This window comes from Bos mutus, chromosome 6 (assembly GCF_027580195.1).
Source record: "Bos mutus isolate GX-2022 chromosome 6, NWIPB_WYAK_1.1, whole genome shotgun sequence".
NCBI lineage: Eukaryota > Metazoa > Chordata > Mammalia > Artiodactyla > Bovidae > Bos > Bos mutus.
Window position 1 is genome coordinate 86,427,974 of NC_091622.1, and position 19,648 is coordinate 86,447,621.

A 19,648-nucleotide genomic window follows, 5' to 3' on the forward strand; every position below is an offset into this window, starting at 1 on the left:
CAACTCTTGCTTTTTTATGCCATCTCCACCCCAACCTCATTATTACATAGTGCTGTGCTAAAGGATTTTTGTGTTTTCCCAGTTGAACCCTACCCTTAAAAGAGAAGGATGTACTATTGTTAATGTCATTCTGAAGAGAATATTACTAGCTCTAAAGCCACATAAAAAAATATTTCAAGTAATCATCGTAGTAAGAGTCTCCTGGGATGGCTTTTTAGTGGGGATAGCGCTTAAAGTTCTGTAAATCAATTTTAAAAGACCAATTTCTTTATAATAATTACATTATATGTATACATTATGTGATTATATGATATTATATATATGTGTATGTATATATGTATATTTATAATCCTTTGTTCTTATTATGCTAAGGGGCAATAATGGGTTGGTTCTAAGAGATACATCTACAGGGCGACGTGGCCACAAATGTTTAGTTACTCATGTCCCCACGCATTTATTACCTCTAGAGAGAAAGTAATTTGCAGCTCTTGTGTACATTTACACTGGACAATGAATATGCAGTAGAATATTTTTTGAAATTGATGTCTTAGAGACTGCAGGATAGAGGGCAAATCATTTTCTTCTATTCTCTTTGCTCTCCTTTCCTCTTAAAAAGCTTTCAGTTATAGAAAATAGCTATTGTGCATAAAATGTAGCTAGTTATAAGTACCTGCTGTGTGCAAAGTGAAATTCAGCTAAAACAAATACTGAAAGTAACCACAGAGAGAACAACACCAGAAGTACTAAGTCACTTCTACACACTTGGTGGGATTGTATAGTGTGATTTTATGTATGGAAGCATCAATTAGTATTTTTTTAAAGAGTATTGGAGTCATCCTTTGCCTTCTGTAGTCAACCACGAGTCATTACAGTCATTATAGTACTTAGGAGCAGTTCAACCCTTGGAATAGGCAGGAATGGCTAAATCATATGTGTGTGAAATAGAAGGTGATATCCATATTGGTAAAAATCAATATTCTTTACATTTGTTTGATGTTTGTGACAGCCCTCAAAATAGCATACTCATGTGGTTTAAGTCCCCTAGTGACATCACACATAAAATAAGGCATGTTTCTATTAACACCTCTGTTTTCTTTCTATTAGGGTGTGCTGGAGAGTTTCCTGGGCACCGCTGTCTCTGGAGCCATCTTTTGCCTCTTTGCTGGTCAACCACTTACTATTTTGAGCAGCACAGGACCTGTTCTCGTTTTTGAGAGGCTTCTATTTAATTTCAGCAAGTATGTATATAGATATCAAATTATAAATTAGAGTTGTTGAGTTGTAGAACATTCACAGTCTAGATAGAGCACAGAATAGTGAACTGAAAGTTCCTCAGTCGCATCTGACTCTTTGCAACCCCATGGACCGTAGCCCACCAGGCTTCTCTGTCCATGGGATTCTACAGGCGAGAATACCGGAGTGGGTTGCCATTCCCTTCTCCAGAGGATCTTTGTGACCCAGGGATCAAACCCAGGTCTCCTGCATTGCAGGTGGATTCTTTACTGTCTGAGCCACCAGGGAAGCCTGCACAGAATAGTAGTTAAGTGGAATTTGGAAATTTTAGCATCTGGAGATTGAGAGGCCCTCAGAGATTAAGTCACCTGGCAGGTGCTAACATTTGATTCAGTGGAGGTCCCTCTGTCACATTGCTTCTCCTCCGCCCCCGTTCTTCTCTGCCTCATTGTCCTGCTTTGTGCCTCTGGAGGCTGACCCCGGTGGACCCCAGCACGCAGGCTCCTCTGCCCTCTGGCTTCCTGTTGGGTTTGGCTAAAGCAGAGCCTCAGGAGCACAGGAACGCAGAGAGGTCAGGGCATGTCTGCTTCCCCCGCCGCGCTTGGTCACTGCTCTCCCGGGCAGTCTGGCAGTGGCTTGTTCCATCCGGTGGCTCCCCCTACCCCACCCTGGTTCTGCCCTCATCAGGCTCTGGTGACTTTTCTTTCCTTAGCCTTTCTAAGCTGTTGTGGGGGGCGGGGGACGAGGGTAGAAATGGCTTCCTGACATCTCTAGTCCCTGAGAACCTTGCCATTTTTGTTACTCATTCCTCTGTAAATAGTTCACATCTTAAAAGTTTTCCTCAGAATTCCATCTGAGGTTGCCTTCTATTTCCTGCTATGATCGTACTGACACTAGAGAAGTGAAGTGACTTGTTCAAGGTGACATAGCTTGTCTGTGGAAGAGGCCGGGTGCTCCCGTGGCCCACTGCTCCTAAATCCCATTCCTGTGTTCTTAACTAATGATGGATTTCTAGAATCAACTGGGTAACAGCTAACATTTATTGAGTGCTTGGCCGTGTTCCAAGTATTGTCCTAAGTGCATTACATGTACTCCCTCATTTATTTCTTGTAGCAGTCCTGTGGAGTAGGGACTATATCCTGTTTTATCGATGAGAAAGCAGGCACAGAGTAGGTAATAAATTGCTGAAGGTTGCATCAACCAGTTGTTGCAGGGTGGGGATTTGAATCCCTGCTTTCTGACTCCAGAGCCTAAACCTCTTGTGGAATCACTAGACATTACTAATGGGCTTGGCAATTGTGGTACCAGTATTTTCTTTTAGAAATTGATGGATTATTTTAAGATGGAGAAAATTGAATTAACCAAATTATCTAAATAGCCACATTAGCCCACAAATGGCTTCAAAATCAAATTGGGAATTCCAGCTTCTTTCTAGTGAACTTGATACCTCTGAGAGAGAACTGCCTTTACTGGCAGATCTCAGTACACAGATAGATTGCAGAACTTCATATGGCTTGCTAGCATTCCTTGTTGGAATTTCCATATACTTCTACCATTATACAGTTTTAGGATTTTAATGTTAGAAATGTTATTACCCACTTAATGCCTCGTAGACTTAAGGACTCAAATAGGAGGCTTTGAAATTGTGTGGGGACTTCCCTGGTGTTCCAGTGGTTAAGACTCTGCCTGCCAACGCAGGGTACACGAGTTAGATCCATAGTCGAGGAAGATCCCACATGCCTTGGAGCCACTAAGCCCATGTGCCTGGAGCCTGTGCTCCACAACTGGAGAAGGCCCTTGCACAGCAACGAAGACACAGTGCAGTCATAAATAACTAATAAATAGATAAATGAAATCTTAAAAAATCAACTTAGAGGGATAAAAATTACTAAAAGAAAAAAAAAAAAAGAAGCCATGTATGCTGTCAAAAGTGATCACGAGAGAGGAGGGAATGAGAATTTAAAATGAGGGTTTTGAAAACTGGGTTGAGGGCAAAAATTAAAGGTCTTCCAAGCATTTAAAGCTTCAGATTTTAACTAGAGTTATGTTCTCTGTAGATCATTACCAGAAATTCCTCCGTTATAATTCTCAGGAGACCATTGGAAAAAATTCTGCTCCTGTCAGTTTATAGAAAGAGTCAAACAGTTTTTATATGTTTAAGAAAACATCATGTGAGACAAGAAAGCCTTTGTGGAAAGATTAAACAAGCACATACTATAAACAGGGACAAATGTGCAACCTTTGCAGAAAGATTTATTGTATACAATGTGATCAGAGCCTTAATCTACAGAAAATGTTTGCACCCTGGTTTGCTTTAGATAATTGTAGAATCGAGATTATTTCCTTTTGCTAAGCAAGTTCCTTTCTCATTTTCCCTTCTGTTTCATCAAAATTGGAAACTTAAACATAGTTTCAAGTGATTTATTTGAAAATAGCAGTAAAGCAACAAGAAATATTTGAGAAACTGTACTTTAAATCCATCACCGAGTAACATATGACACTTATGTGGCAAACCTTATTCTTTTATTCACAATGCTATATCATTTGCTTACATATGGTAACAGCAGTGCTGATATGTCTAGATACAGAGTATTTGTGTAGACCACTGTTTCTCAAAGTGTGTTTCATCATTTGCTAGTTGCATTAGATTCTCAATGAAAAAGAAAAATCTGTGATCCCAATAAGTCTAGGGAGTGCTGTACATTATTTATTATATCCCCCTATTGATAATTCACTTTACCCTTCAGTTTACTAAGGGATCTGAGAAATCCTTCAGTAAAGAAAGTATTTTACTATCTTTTGCCCAGGTTTTCCCCATCATATTTTACCTTCTTTATTTTTTTAAGAAAGAGATAAATTCTTATTTTGTGAGTTTAATGGACTCAAACAGTAACTCCAAATAATCCACAGATTTATCTCTGACTTGGAATACAGGATTTAATATTTGGCTTATCAACTGGAAAACCATGAAAAGGCATATGAATGATATACTGTCGCTTTTTAAAATTAGTAACAATGAAGGAATAGCTCACAACTTTCCAAAACACACATAGTTTTGTTTCTCCAATTCTGCAGTCTCTTTTGAACTATTTTTACACACTGTATTTCAGTAATGAGCTTCACTCATGTCTCAGTAGTAAAGAACTTGCCTGCCAGTGCAGGAGGCATGGGTTTGATCCCCAGGTCAGGAAGATCCCCCGGAGAAGGAAAAGGCAACCCATTCTAGTATTCTTGCCTGGGAAATCCCATGGACAGAGGAGGCTGGTGGGCTACAGTCCATTGAGTTGGAAAAGAGCTGGACATGATTTAGCAACTAAACGACAACAACAATCCCAATAAGAGAGAATTGGATTCCTTTTCCTTTTCTTCTGGGAGAAATCTGAAGGGAGTTTAAGCAGTGTGGTCTAAGTCATATAGAAACTTCGTGATTAAAGTTGGATTTTATCCTGTTTGTCATTTGGTCATTTATTAATTTATTTCTTATATTATTTGAGTAGTTTACTTGTAGGCCTTCAAATTATTATTGTCTTCTATTAAGTACCTGGATTTATTCATTCAGTTTAGGGAGTTTATATTTGTCAGTGACTGATTTCTGAAACATGCTTCAAAGGTAAGTTCTTCGTTTTTCCTGTACCCTTGGGTTTCTGCTGCTCAAAACTATCGTGTAAATCTTTAGAAACATTGAGTTTTACCAAAAAAATGTACACTGATTTTGTCCTTCTAACGCACCATAGTTTCTTCGGTTTCTACTATCATTTCCTTTCTGTAGCTTATAACTTTTATAATTTAATTGCAATTTAAACTTGGCACCAAGGGGCCTGATAATCTTATTGGACGTTAACATTGCCTTTTATTGTAGTCATCACTGTTGATCGGCTTGTTTAAAATCACTGTTGATCGGCTTGTTTAAAGTTTCTCATCTTTTATTCCTCTTTCTTCTTGCTGCTGTAAACATATCACTTTCCTAATGGAGTGATTGGTATTAGTGAATTTATCTGGGTTATTCTTACAGAGACACTCTGGGAGTATTTAAGTATTTTAGAGGAGCTGGTTTGGGTATCCTGTTTAGGTCCTAAGATTCAAGTTTATACATGCATTTTCCCCCTTTGTACTCAAACTGATAGTGCTCCTGACCATTAGCTGATGACTAGATTATTTCTTATCCTGTCCTGTAAACATCAATTCTGTAAATAAGAATTAGCATTCTTAGAACACATTAAGGATTGTTCTAACTTTAATCTTGTTAGGAAAGCAAAACTAGGTAATTGTTTAAAACTTTGTTTTAAGGAAAATGTCTAAAGTAATAAAACTGTTTCTAGGCTCTGACTCATGGTGTGATAATGTAAATTATAGTGTAAACTCCTAGAATTTAGCTTTTTCTAGAGTCTACTTATCTCAGAAATACATGCATAGGATTCAACACTGGGGTTCCAGATGTGGAGGGAACTGTAAAGAAATGCCAAAGATGTCTTTAGAAAGATTTTGGGAAATCTGTAGAAGATAACTTTCTACCCAAGTGTTACTGATCTCCTGTTTTGGTAATGTATTCCAATGTGTGTGATTTGATAAGAAGGAAATAGAGGACAGTGACTTTAAGGCCCACTCGTGTGCTAGGGCTTCCCTGGTAGCTCAGATGGTAAAGAATCCGCCTGCAATGCAGGAGACCCAAAGTTAATCCCTGGGTCAGGGAGATCCCCTGGAGCAGGAAATGGCAACTTATTCTAGTATTCTTGCCTGGAGAATTCCATGGACAGAGAAGCCTGATGGGCTACAGTCCATGGGGTCGCAAAGAGTCAGACACGACTGAGCAACTAACACATACACACACACACACCACACACTGAATATAAATTGTACAGGAAGAACCATGCTGTAATTTTTAAAAGGACCTGTCCAGTAGTACAGAGAATTGGTTTCTGGTCCAGCTCTGCCGTGAAAGCCTTGACATTGGATAAATGGCTTAGTTTCTATTGGCCTTGGTATCTTCATCCATAAAGTGAGGCACATATGACCACTTGGTGATTAATCAGGATTCTCCAGAGAAACAGAACCAATACAATGTGTATATTCATCTATAAGAGATTTATCATAACTAATTGGCTCACACAGTTCTAGAGGCTGGCAAGTGCAAAACCTGCAAGGTGGCCTAGCAACCTGAAGACCCAGGAGAACTTAGGTTCCAGATCCAAGGCCTTCTGCTGGAGAACTAGGTAGTGCCTATGTTATCGATCAAGTCCAAAGGCAGGCTGTCTGCTGGACAGTCCTCTCTTGCTTGAGGGAAGCTGGCCTTTTTGTTCTTTTCAGTTGAAGAACTGACTGGATGCAGCACACTCTCATTATGGAAGGCAGCCTGCTTTACTCAGGTCTATCGATTTAAATGTTAACCTTACCCAAACCACCCTTAAACACCCAGAATAATGTATGACCCAATACCTGAGTACCTCATGGCCTAGTCCAGTTGACATATGAAATCAAGCAACTTTTAATTCTAATATTCAGTAGAAGTTTTGGTTGGTCATCACTTGGGTACCTGTGATAGCTCATAAACCAGTTCAGTAACTTTCTGACATTACAACTTTCAAGTTGTAGCCTGCAGGTATAGCTTTATTGAAACCCTTTTATGCACCAGACATTGTGTTAGGAAGAGAATTTGAATTTTTATTCTAAGAGCAGTGCAAAGCCACCAAAAGACTTTAAACTAGGACATTTGATTTACATTTGAAAAGGTTATTTTGGCTGTGATGTGGAAAACAGCTTTGAGCAGGGCAAGCATCGATATTAGTAAGGAGGTTCTTACAAGAATCAGGGAAAGGCTTCTTGGTGGCCTAGACTAGGCTGTTGGGAATGGACATGTTGACAAGATGTCTTTGGGGAAGCATTAAAATGTGTGGCTGTCAGTTATCAGAAACTCACTGTATAAAGGGAAAGCCATAGAGCTTTAAGCATGCATGATCCTTGATTTATTTTTTCTCATACAAGAAATGTGATTACCAATATGTTTTTTCATTGCATATGATGATAAAAACAACTATTTTAATGCACTGTCCACATAATTGTAAAATAATGAGTGTGAAATGGTAAAATACCAACATTTGACCCATGTTTTCCAAAATATGAATCTTGAACTAATTCACTTGTAAGAAGTGTAAAGGTATTGAAAAATGGCCTACTTAAATGGAGGCATCGTATTCTTTTTTTAAATATTGAATCACTTGTTTATTTTTACTTTTTAATTGGAAGACAGTTGCTTTACAGTGTTGTGTTGTTTTCTGCTGTACAACAGTGGGAATCAGTCATAATTATTTATATATATTTATATATATATATATATGTCCTCTCCCTCTTGAGCTCCCTCCCTGCTCCCATCCCACTCCTCTAGGTCATCACAGAGCACCAGGCTGGGTTCCTTGTGTATATAGCAGCTTCCAATTAGTTATCTATTTTATACCTGATAGTATATATATGTCAATATTACTTTCTCAATTTGTCCTACCCTCTTCTTCCCCAGCTGTGTCCATAAATCCATTCTCTACTTCTGCATCTCTATTCCTTCCCTGCAAATTGGTTCATTGGTACTATTTTTCTAGATTCCCAATATATCCATTAATATGTGATATTTTTTTTCTCTTTCTGATTTACTTTACTCTGTATAAGAGGCTCTAGGTTCGTCCACCTCAGTACAGCTGACTCAAATTCATTTGATCCCATCTCCCTATGTTGGTGACACTCAGTTCACAAGGGGCATTGCATGGAGTTCATGCCACATGTCTCCTTGAGCACTGTTTTTCGTCTTCCTGACCTGACCCTCCCTGGTCTATCTCAAAAGTTCTTGCTTTTCCTTAAATACTTTTAGTTTTTTCTGCAAGATTATCTATCCCCACCACCTCGCCGAGCCCAAATTAGTCCCACTTCTGTGACACTCTGTGGGAACTTTAGGTATCACTTAGTATTTTGCGGTGTGATTGTTTATCAGTTTGTCTTTCTCAGTAGACTTTGATGACTTGAGGAAGACAGAATACTTTCTTAGTGTCTTCCTTAACCAGAAGGCTCCCAAAACATTTATTGAACATATGCTAGGTACCAGTGTTACGCTTTCAAACTGTTTTTCTACATAGGGATCATCATTTTGAATGAGAAGATTGAGTGAGGGGATAGAGAAAGATATTTCATGCAGGCATAAATGACAAGAAAGTGGGGGTCACAGTATTCATATCAGACAAAATAGACTTTAAAACAAAGACCATAAAGAGTGATAAAGGACACTCTATGATAAAAGAATCAATACAAGAAGAAAATTAATGAGTCAATTACATTCAAATGGTACGATTCCTTCGTTGTGCTTTTCTCAAACACCTGAAATTATTTTTTAGCCTAGTGCCATTAGGCCAAATCCTAAAGGTAATACTTCCTGGATAAAATTAAGAATGATCTTTCTATCTAGTAGCTATAAGTGATCTTATATTTTTAACAATCACTCTGCAGTTTGGTAGTTTTGTGTTGCAGTTTATGTTCCATGGAGGAGGAGTCTAAATACCTTTTTTCTTCTTTCCAGGGACCATAATTTTGACTATTTGGAGTTTCGCCTTTGGATCGGCCTCTGGTCGGCCTTTCTGTGTCTCATTTTAGTAGCCACCGATGCCAGCTTTCTGGTTCAGTACTTCACTCGCTTCACTGAAGAGGGCTTTTCTTCTCTGATTAGCTTCATTTTTATCTACGATGCTTTCAAGAAGATGATCAAGCTAGCTGATTACTACCCCATCAACTCCAACTTCAAAGTGGGCTACAATACTCAATTTTCCTGTGTGTGTATGCCACCCGACCCAGGTCAGAACATTATGCTTAGTGTTTATGCTTACCTTTTATTTGGAAGAAGCCGGAGGCTCCATGCATGCAAACTTTCAACCTGGTATTATGATCCTCAAAAATGGGTTTTATTTTATTTCCTCTGAGAAACCATGCAGCTGAATTTATAGTCTCTTTGCCTGAGGTGTCTTAGCCATGTGATTCAACCAGGAGGTATAACCAGGAGCTCTGGAATGTGAACGTACATTCACATTAGCTCAATACTTTGAAACTAACTCAAGTGACAGAATTTGCAAGGAAATTTTGTGTACCTTATTCTTGATCGTCTCTGATAGGTGAGAAATAGTTTTGTGTATATTATTCTGGATCTTCTTTGTATCTCTATGACAGATATAAGGACCAGACTAACCTAGTCCTCTGAACTTCTGTTCCTTATTTTACTAGGAATCTCCTCTTAAGTAAATTCTAAGTAGATTATTTTAAACTTACAGAACAAACAAATATGAATTCACTTTATATAATTTGAAGCAAGAAATTAAAAAAAAAATTCAGACTAGAATCACCTAGTGGTAAAATAGAGCTTTATAGTTAGTTCATCTGTGTTGCTGCTGCTGCTGCTGCTAAGTCACTTCAGTCGTATCTGACTCTGTGCGACCCAATGGACAGCAGCCCACCAGGCTCCCCCGTCCCTGGGATTCTCCAGGCAAGAACACTGGAGTGGGTTGCCATTTCCTTCTCCAATACATGAAAGTGAAAAGTGAAAGTGAAGTCGCTCAGTCATGTCCGACTCTGTGCGACCACATAGACAGCAGCCCACCAGGCTCCTCCGTCCATGGGATTTTCCAGGCAAGAGTACTGGAGTGGGGTGCCATTGCCTTCTCCGTCATCTGTGTTAGACAATGTAAATACGAAAGGAAAGGGAAAGAAGAAATAAAAGAAATAAAAGAAGAATATTATGGCCTTGGAGAAGATTTATATTCTAGAGTTCGGAAAGATGTAAAAGTAACTTCTTAGTATAAGAATATGATTCTATAAAACCTAGCACTTAAATATCCATCTTGCTAAACCTGAGTCAGCATAAGAACTTCATCACAAAAAAAGTGCTAAATTTGGTCTTCGGAATTTTTTCTTGGAATTATTTTTCTTTGAATCTTTTCTTGGAATTTTTTCATTGGAATTATAAAATTCATCATATTTTATAATATGGAAGGCATTTGGGGAAAAAGCGTCACTTCAGGTAAAGTTGCTTTAACATCTGCTGTAGTCAAATGAGGCTTTCCTGGTGGCTCAGATGGTAAAGAATCTGCCAGCAATGCAGGAGACCTGGGTTCGATCCCTGGGTTGGGAAGATCCCCTGGAGGAGGGCGTGGCAACCCACTCCAGTATTCTGGCCTAGAGAATCCCCATGGACAGAGGAGCTTGGTGGGCTACAGTCTATGGGGTTGCAGAGTGAAAAATGACTGAGTGACTAAGCACAGCACAGTGGAATGAGGAGTAAGCATTTGTGTCAGACAATGAATGCTAATAGTCCTAATGGTCCCTGGTTGTAACATTAGCTACATTCGCTTAAAATAAAAATTAGTGCATGATCCATGCTTTTTTGACTAAGATCCTTAGCACCAGAAGCACACCAGTGTTTTGAGGGTTTTGTACACCTGGGCTTAAGTAGGGCAAGTCAGAGTCGAAGTGTTAGTTGCTCAGTTGTGACTCTTTGTGACCCTATGGACTATATAGCCCACCAGCCTCCTCTGTCCATGGAATTCTCCAGGCCAGAGTACTGGAGGGGGTTGCCATTCCCTTCTCCAGGGGATCTTCCCAACCCATGGATCCAACCCAGGTCTCCTGCATTGCAGGCAGATTCTTAACCACTCAGCCATCAGGGAAGCCCATTAAAAGTTGGACACATTCATGTAATAGCCACTTTTATCTATAGATTCTAAGGAAAAACCACTTACTAGTCACAATAAAACAAACATGGTTATATTATAGACTAGAATGAATAATGCTTATGAATTTTTAAAAACTCAACAAGATCCTATAAAGAGTTTCAGTGCCTGTGCAGGCTGTGTCCTGTGACTCTCAGATATTTTGGTGATGTATCTGCATTGTTCTCTACCATTTTGGTGGAGAAGTCTTACAAGACCTATATGCATCTTGAGACATGAAAAAGAGCAGCATCTCTTTACAAATGGGTTGATCCGTGACACTGGTGAGGAGATGGGGCCTTGTTGGGCTTTGCACTTATGGTTTCTTTTTCTCTTTTTAAGGAAAGTCAATTCACATTAAAATAAACCCTATGCTTAAAAGCAAGGAGAAACAAGTAAAACGTGGAAATTTAAAGATTGAGGCAAGATGAATGCTATAGATATAAAGGCCTATTACCGTTAAGATGTACACTGTTTAGAAGTACTTCAGAACTTAAAAAGTGCTTGGAAAGAGTAAACAGTACATGATAGATATGATTAGAATCAATTAAGTATGCTCCCCAGAGAAACCCAGAAGGCATGTATTACCATTACACAAGTCTTAGAGCTCTTCCTAGGAGAGGAGGTGATAAGACCTCTTTTAATTATACAGCCTAGACTTTGAGGTGAAGTCTAAACTGCTGCTGCTGCTAAGTTGCTTCAGTCATGTCCGACTCTGTGTGACCCCATTGACGGGAGCCCACCAGGCTCCCCCATCCCTGGGATTCTCCAGGCAAGAACACTAGAGTGGGTTGCCATTGCCTTCTCCAATGCATGAAAGTGGAAAGAAAGGGAAAGTGAAGTCGCTCAGTCATGTCCGACTCTTCGCGACCCCATGGACTGCAGCCCACCAGGCTCCTTGGTCCGTGGGATTTTCCAGGCAAGAGTACTGGAGTGGGGTGCCATTGCCTTCTTTGGAAGTCTAAACTACGCATATGAAAAATACTGAATTATAGACATATTTAATAGTGGGATTTTGGACTTTCCTTTTTACTTATTTATTTCTATGCATTTATATGTCTCTTTACTTGTGGAAAAGTCTATATACTGGCTTTTTTAGGCATTCTGAGTAATTCTATGTTAAGAATTTCTGGAGGAAAGAAAATACTACCAGCTGTTTTGAGGTTTGAAGTGTTCATAAAGCCAGATGAGGGCTTTGTCAGCACACCTGCCACAAAGATATCCATGGTATCAGCCCCACACTGACCTGAGGCTAATGGAAAAACTTGCATGTATTGTTTTAATTGGATGCTGGTGGAGTAAGTCATTTGGAACCAAGAAGACATACCTGAATGCATTTTCACTGCAAAAAATACAACAAAGATTTTACATGTAATTTTCCTTTCAGGAAGGATCTCTGTTTTCTTGAGACACTGCTATTGAGGCTTGAACCGATTTTATCCATGTATAGCAAGTGCTGGCTGAAGTGGTGATAATTCTTCCTTTGACGTGCTTCCCCTCGGTTGTGTAACAAGCCTGTCTTAAATAGCTAGTTTTTGTCTTGAAAGGATTCTGACAATTCCTGCTACCTCTATGGGGTACCAGTAAAGCAGGGTAGCAGGATTTTGAAGTCAGAAAATCTTGTGTTCAAGTCCTGCTTGGCTAAGGCCCCATATATGACTTTGGACAAGTTCCTTTCTCCAAGGTAACTTTACCTCACCTTCCTCATGTGTAAAATGGGGTTAATAATACCCCCTACCTTATAGAATTGTTTTGAAGGAAAAAAAATGAGGCATTACAAAATACTTAGGACAGTTTCTAATAAGTAATTACATGTTAGCCATTTAACAACCATTATAATTGTGTTGTTATAAAAATTTAGGGTTTATAAGTATGAACGATAGGACAAACAAGCCAGTCTTCATCATCTTCCTTCTAAGCAAATGTTGTGGCACCGTTGGCTCATTCTGCAACAAGACTGTTGCTTGCACCCCTTAGTTTTAGACTCATTCAGATACGTGGCACTCATGGAAGATACGTACATAAATGTGAGGGAGTATGGGCTTCCTCCGTGGCTCAAACAGTCAAGAATCTGCCTGCTAATGCAGGAGACCAGGGTTCAATCCCTGGGTCAGGATGATCCCCTGGAGAAGGGCATGGCAATGCACTCTAGTATTCTTTCCTGGAGAATCCCATGGACAGAGGAGTATGGCGGGCTACAGTTCATGGGATTGCAAGGATTTGGACACAACTGAGTAACACACACACACACACACACGGAGATGAGATCTGTTTCTGGTGTGGACAAAGGCAAATGCATTTCCAGGACAATCTCATGTTTTACAAAACTTTTAAGTTTAATGATTGTGTATTTCTCTCACAACCTTAATACTTTTTGATAGAAGACTACATAGACCCGCAATACGTTTAGTACTTTGACAACAAACTGAAAACCAGTAGTGAGAGAATAATACAGTTGCACGTACAGCTAAAGTAAGTGTTCTAAAAACAACAAAGGACTGGCCTTTCATCGCAACATGCACTCCTGGTAAAAGAATTCAATCAATGAGTCAATAATATTTAAACTGGCGGATGACTTGTTTTTCAACATTGGTACAGTCTGTAACAATGAACCAGCAACTGCGCAGATGGAGTCGTGATCCTGCAAACTGAGAAATGATTTTACAGGAAAGGAAATCGGGGTCATTTAATCACTAAGAACACTATTTTCATGGCCACAATAACATTGTGGATTTTTTTTTTTCTGGTGCTTTGTGAAGACAGCTCTTTCTCCTCCCTACCTGATCTTTCTTGTTCTCACTTGCTTCCATAAAACTTTATCACTTCCTGAGTTTCCATTTCTTAAGGCATCTTTTCCTCCCTTCTTCCTGCACCCCTCTGCTGCTCAGTAAACCCAAGTCATATACTCAGCTTCTCACATATTGAAAGACTAGGGAACCTCAGTCTTCAGTTGCTAAAAGGGAAGTTATCCATGGGACATATCAGGGTTTTAGCACATCGTTTTTGTGCTTACATTCACTTTTCTTAGAAATATGATAGTTATTAATTTAATGTAGAGGTAATAGGTGTTCTATTTCCCGCTATGCCTTGATGGTTACATCGCAGAGGTGTGTAAGGAAGAAGATGGTTCAGAAAACCCGAAGTGGGATGAATTGGGTGATTAGGATTGACACATATGCATGATTGATACTATGTATAAAATAGATAACTAATGAGGACCTATAAGTTAGTTCCCTAACCTGTAGCTCAGGGAACTCTGCTGGGTGCTCTGTGGTGACCTAAATGGGAAGGAAATCCAAAACAGAGGGGCTATAGTGTATGTATAGTTGTTTCAGTGTGCTGTACAATAGAAACCAGCAGCACATTGTAAAGCAACTATGCTACTGCTGCCAAGTTGCTTCAGGCACGTCTGACTCTTTGGAACCCCATGGACTGTAGCCCGCCAGACTCCACTCTCCATGGGATTCTTCAGGCAAGAAACCTGGAGTGGGCGACCGCCGTACCCTCCTCCAGGGGATCTTCTTGACCCAGGGATCAAACCCACATCTCATGTCTCCTAAACCAGCAAGTGGGTTCTTAGCCACTAGCGCCACTTGGGAAGTGCAAAGCAGCTATTACTTCAATAAATTTTTTTTTTAAAGCCAAAGTGAAAACTGAAACATACCCAGTTGAAAGACAGCTCATGGTATTTTATTTGTCACCAAAATCCCAATTTAGAAAATTGTTAGTGCGATAAAGTGTAAACCAGAAGTGTGTTGGAGTAAAGAAACCTGAGTTTGAATTTTAGCTCTAGTTAGCAGTATGATCTTGGACCAAGCTAATTTCCTAATCTGTTTGATAACCTGTGAGCTGGGTTAGTAATTGTACCTACTCTTAGAGACTATAAGGAGTAAATGAAATAGTATATGTAAAATTGTTTGGCTCATAATAGACACTGAGTAAAATTTTGTTCTTTTTCTCATTCCCATTATCCCACAAAAGATGCCCCATCAGTTAAATCTTTTAGTTGTATTCTTTTAAAGGGATGCAGCATTTAACTTACCCTGAAATTTCCTAGAAAAAGACTCTGACTAGGCTTCCACTGGAAGCTTACCAACCAACAAACAAAAACCAAGGAACTGTTGTAGATAAATATGAAACATTGCAGCAAAATTGTTAGAAAAAATGTCAAGAACTTCATTGCATCATAGTTAGATCATTTACTATTATTCCCCTGAATCTCAAGACTACAGAAGTGTTGTACACTACACATAGTCATGTAGGAAAAGGCTTTCAAGCCCCAGAGATGAGATGTTTAGTTCCTTTAAGAAGAAACTATCTATTCAAAAATATAAATGCTAGAATTCTTTAAATAGGGACCAGGAAGTAGACTTGACTCCCTTTTTTCCCCACTCCTTTTCTTCTTTCTTCTGCCTTTTTTTCCCTTCCCCTTCTGCCATCAACAAAAATTCACTAAGTCTCTAGTTCATTGCTTAAGAATTGTGCTATTTGCAATGAAGTAGAACACATGCCCCCTCACGTGCGCATTGCTTTTTATAAAATTTACTTTTAAGATAGTGTTAATTATCTTTAGAATGAATAAGGTCAGACATACATTTGACCTAGACCTTAGACATACATTTCTACTGTATTACCTGTGTTCATTTACCTAATGTGTCAAGGGTGGCACTGACTGTACACCTAAGGGCATGGTTAATGTTTTGGAAAGGGTCAAAATAAATTTTCTGAGCAGGTGTTGGTTTTGTATCTGGAGAGAAAAAAAGGCTTGTTAAATATGACAAGCAAATTAGATAGGCAAGAAAAATAGCCTCAAGGGGACAGACACGATACTTTACTCTTAACAGAAGGGATATATTTTATTGATTCACTGTTGACTGTTCCAGGGAGAACATGCTTAATAATGGATGAATGATGAAGAGGAATAAAACCTCTCGCAGGCACCCAGTGCATTACTGTCTAGTATTTCTAAGTAAAATGTGGTCTTTTCTCTGGCATGAAACTGTCAGACCAAGTGATGGTAGTAAGCATGCCTTCCATTGCTACACTTTGGTTTTCTTTACAGCTTGAGGAGGTTTCCAAATGCTCTAAAACAGCTCTTTCTACAGTGGAACTTTTTTTACTATTTTTTGTGTGTATAATTTTTCTATTATCTTAGCAAATGCTATGCACCTATGTGTCATAACCAGTAAAAAAGAACTGCCGGCTCATTGTCTCCTGTGGTCCCGTATTACAGTCAGTGAGGGAAATGCAGGAGACACAGGAGATGCGGGTTTGATCCCCGATTCAGAAAGATCCCCTGGGGGAGGAAATGGCAGCCCACTCCAGTATTCCTGCCTGGAGAATCTCGTGGACAGAGGAGCCTGGAGGGAGATAGTCCTTGGGGTGGCAAAGAGTCTGACGCAGCTGAGCATGTGCACATGCATGTAATTGCTTCACAGTTAGCCCATTAAAAGAAAATGAGGACATAAAAGGTAATCCTAATTCATCTTCCATGACCTGCATCATGTTCTATGCAGTTTGACTTTTATTATATGTTATTTCCTCTTTAGATAAAGTAGATTGAAATTGTAGTCTGAGGGTTGAAGAGGAAGAGCAGAGCCTTCTGGTATAGTCTTGCTTAGATTTGCGTTTGCCATGCTACTTTACCAGCACAGCTGACATTTTGTTTTTCAAGGTAACATGGTCTTTTGAGATAACCGTGGACATTTGAAAGACCCATCATTTTAATTTCCTTTAACTGACCTAACTTATATTTCAGTAGCATCTGTATAACACTTGCAAGAATCAGAAAAGGAGAAGCAATGAATTTGGATAATCACCAGACCTGGATAATTCTCTGGCTTTGGGTTTGTGTAAAATCCAGACTAGGAAAATGTATCCCAGAATAGTGTCTTATGTATATTGCAGATGTAAAGATGGGTGGGGATGGGAGAGAAGTTTTTGTGAAAGTAGTGGCTAAATATATCCAGCTTAATACCAGATAGTAGCTTAGCTCCAGGGCAACATCATAAGTGAGTATGTGAATAGTGTTCATGGAATAAAGAGCGTCATAACTTAAACTTGTCCGTTGACCTTGAAAATCTCAAGCATGAGGCTCGGTTAACACAGGAAAACAAAGAATAATAACAAGAAATAGTGAATAAAAACTTTCTGTTGATTTTAAGACTTTAGGCTGGGATAATGACACAAAATTTCCCAAAAGTTACTCCTCCCAAAGTTTTCCTCCTTCACTTTGTCATCCTTGAAAATCTGTATTTGCCCTTTTATTGATCTGGACACTTAAGCCATAAATATGTGAGTTATCAAGAGGCGCTCATGTGCTCAAGTTTTTAAGAACCCTTAAATAAATCTGACATGACCATGCAGGCAAGAAATTTATTCAATTTTATTCTGTACTTATTTTCCAGTTACTCTGTTGCCTTAAGATGTTGCTTAAATAGAATGGAATATAGCATTAAAGTTTCATTATCATGGAGAATATTGTTAAATTTTTTCTTATTCAGAGCAAGTTAATCGGTTCCCCCCTAAGAAGCTAGGTTGAAGATACAAATTCAGGTTTGACTAACATTTACTAAGTGCCTTTCAAATGCAACACATTTTATTGATATATAGTTAATTTATAGTGTGGTAATTTCTACTGTACAGCAAAGTGATTCAGTTATATATATGTGTGTATACACACACACACACATTCTTTTGCATATTCCATTTTGGTTTATCACAGAATACTGAATACAGTTCCCTCTGCTTTGCAGGAGGAGCTTGTTGCTTATCTATTCTCTATGTAATAGTTTATATCTACTATCCCCAAACTCCCAGTCCTTCCCTCCTTCACTCTCCCTCCCACTTGGTAACCACAAGTGTGTTCTCTAATTCTGTGTTTGTTTCTGTTTTATAAGTAATTTCATTTGTGTCATATTTTAGACTCCACATATAAGTGGTATCATATGGTATTTGCTTTCTTCTTCCTGATTTCCTTCACTTAGGGTGATAATCTCTAGGTTCATTCATATTGCAGCAAATGGTATTATTTTATTCTTTTTATGGCTGAGTAGGATTCCATTGTACCACATCTACTTTATTCATCTATCAGTGGACATTTAGGTTTTTCCATGTCTTGTAGATAATGCTGCAGTCAACATTGGGGTACATGTATCTTTTTCAATTATAGTTTTGTTTGGATATGTTAGCGCAGCTTCCCTGGTAGCTTAGTTGGTAAAGGATCCCTTTAAATGAGGGAGACCTGGGTTCAATCAATCCCTGGGTTGGGAAGATCCCCTGGAGAAGGGAAAGGCTACCCATTCCAGTATTCTGGCCTGGAGAATTCCATGGACTGTAAAGACTATGGTGTTGCAAGGAGTCGGACACGACTGAGCAACTTTCACTGGATATGGACGCAGGAATGGGACTACAGTCATATGCCAACTCTATTTTTAGTTATTTGAGGAACCTCCAAATTGTTTTCCATAGTGTCTGTGCCAATTTACATTCCCACCAACAATGTAGGAAGGTTTTCCTCTCCAGCCTTTATTATTTGTAGACTTTTGAGTGACTTCCCAGGTAGCACTAATGGTAAAGAATCCTCCTGCCAATGCAGAAGATGCCAGAGAGGCAGGTTTGATCCCTGGGTTGGGAAGATCCCCTGGAGTAGGAAATGGCAACCCACTCCAGTATTTTTTTAATAACAGCCATTCTGACCAGTATGAGGTGGTACCTCATTGTAGTTTTGATTTGCCTTTCTCTAATAATTAGCTATGTCGAGCGTCTTTTCATGTACCTGCTGGTCATCCGTGTGACAGACACATTTTTAAATGTCTATTACTGTCTGTGTTCCTTTCTCCATTCCAGAGGATCAGTTAGCATTTGATACACAGAAAAGAGGATCAAGATGTGAAAGTCCAAGGAACGTAAAATGACCAACCTGTGTAAATTACCTGAAACCAAGTATGGGACACAGACTGTCCCAGTGATAACTGGCTCGTTCTAAATTAGCCAGGTTCCTAGGGCAAAGTGTTCTTGCTTCATAAGCCGTGGTGCTGAGCAAATAGTGAAGACACAGAATACAGTGTTTTGGCTTTTCCATTTCACCTTTCCAGAATCCTAATTAAGGATATTACGGATACTGTATGCACAGATCATTCTGCAGTTGGTTGCCAAAATATTTGCATTTTATGTGTCTGGATCCAAGTGGTGATCAAGGGCTCTTGTAGACCAAGTTCCCAACTGGAATTGATCATTTTCTCGCCTGTGAACTTATAGAAATTTACTTTTAATCTTATTTATGGGCTCAACCATATTTTGCCAATATGTATTTATAGAAGTGCTTGCTTATATATTTATTTTGAAGTCTTTCTTTTGAAGCAACTACTTATTGTAATAAGTAGGAAAAGTATATTATTCTTATTATCATTTTGATACTGATCTTTTGAGATTTGGGGAGCCAGTGTGCATAGCTTGTCTTGGAGGAAAACCAAAAATACAAAAGTTATTTAGATGATCAAATTGACATATATCAAGAACCGGAGAGCAGTTACTAAAAGTTCAGATTGGAACTCAATGGCCTTTATTATCTGTCATTTATTTCACGCAAAAAAAGGAGCTTCGAATATCATCCTCCTCCCTCCTCACTCCTTGAGTTTAGGGAGAAAGTATGTTACAAAACAACCTTCACTCTCTTATGACAGGAA

General features: G+C 39.0%; 1 protein-coding gene across 6 annotated transcripts in view; it reads left to right on the forward strand.

The window, feature by feature from the left end:
- SLC4A4 (solute carrier family 4 member 4) overlaps positions 1-19,648 on the forward strand; it is a 362,219-nt gene that overhangs the window by 277,226 nt on the left and 65,345 nt on the right. For all 6 annotated transcript variants that reach the window (XM_070372496.1, XM_070372497.1, XM_070372498.1 and 3 more), the window contains 2 exons: positions 1,105-1,238; positions 8,786-9,057. In XM_070372496.1, coding sequence (XP_070228597.1) covers positions 1,105-1,238; positions 8,786-9,057 — 406 coding nt within the window. The remainder of the gene's footprint in view (positions 1-1,104; positions 1,239-8,785; positions 9,058-19,648) is intronic.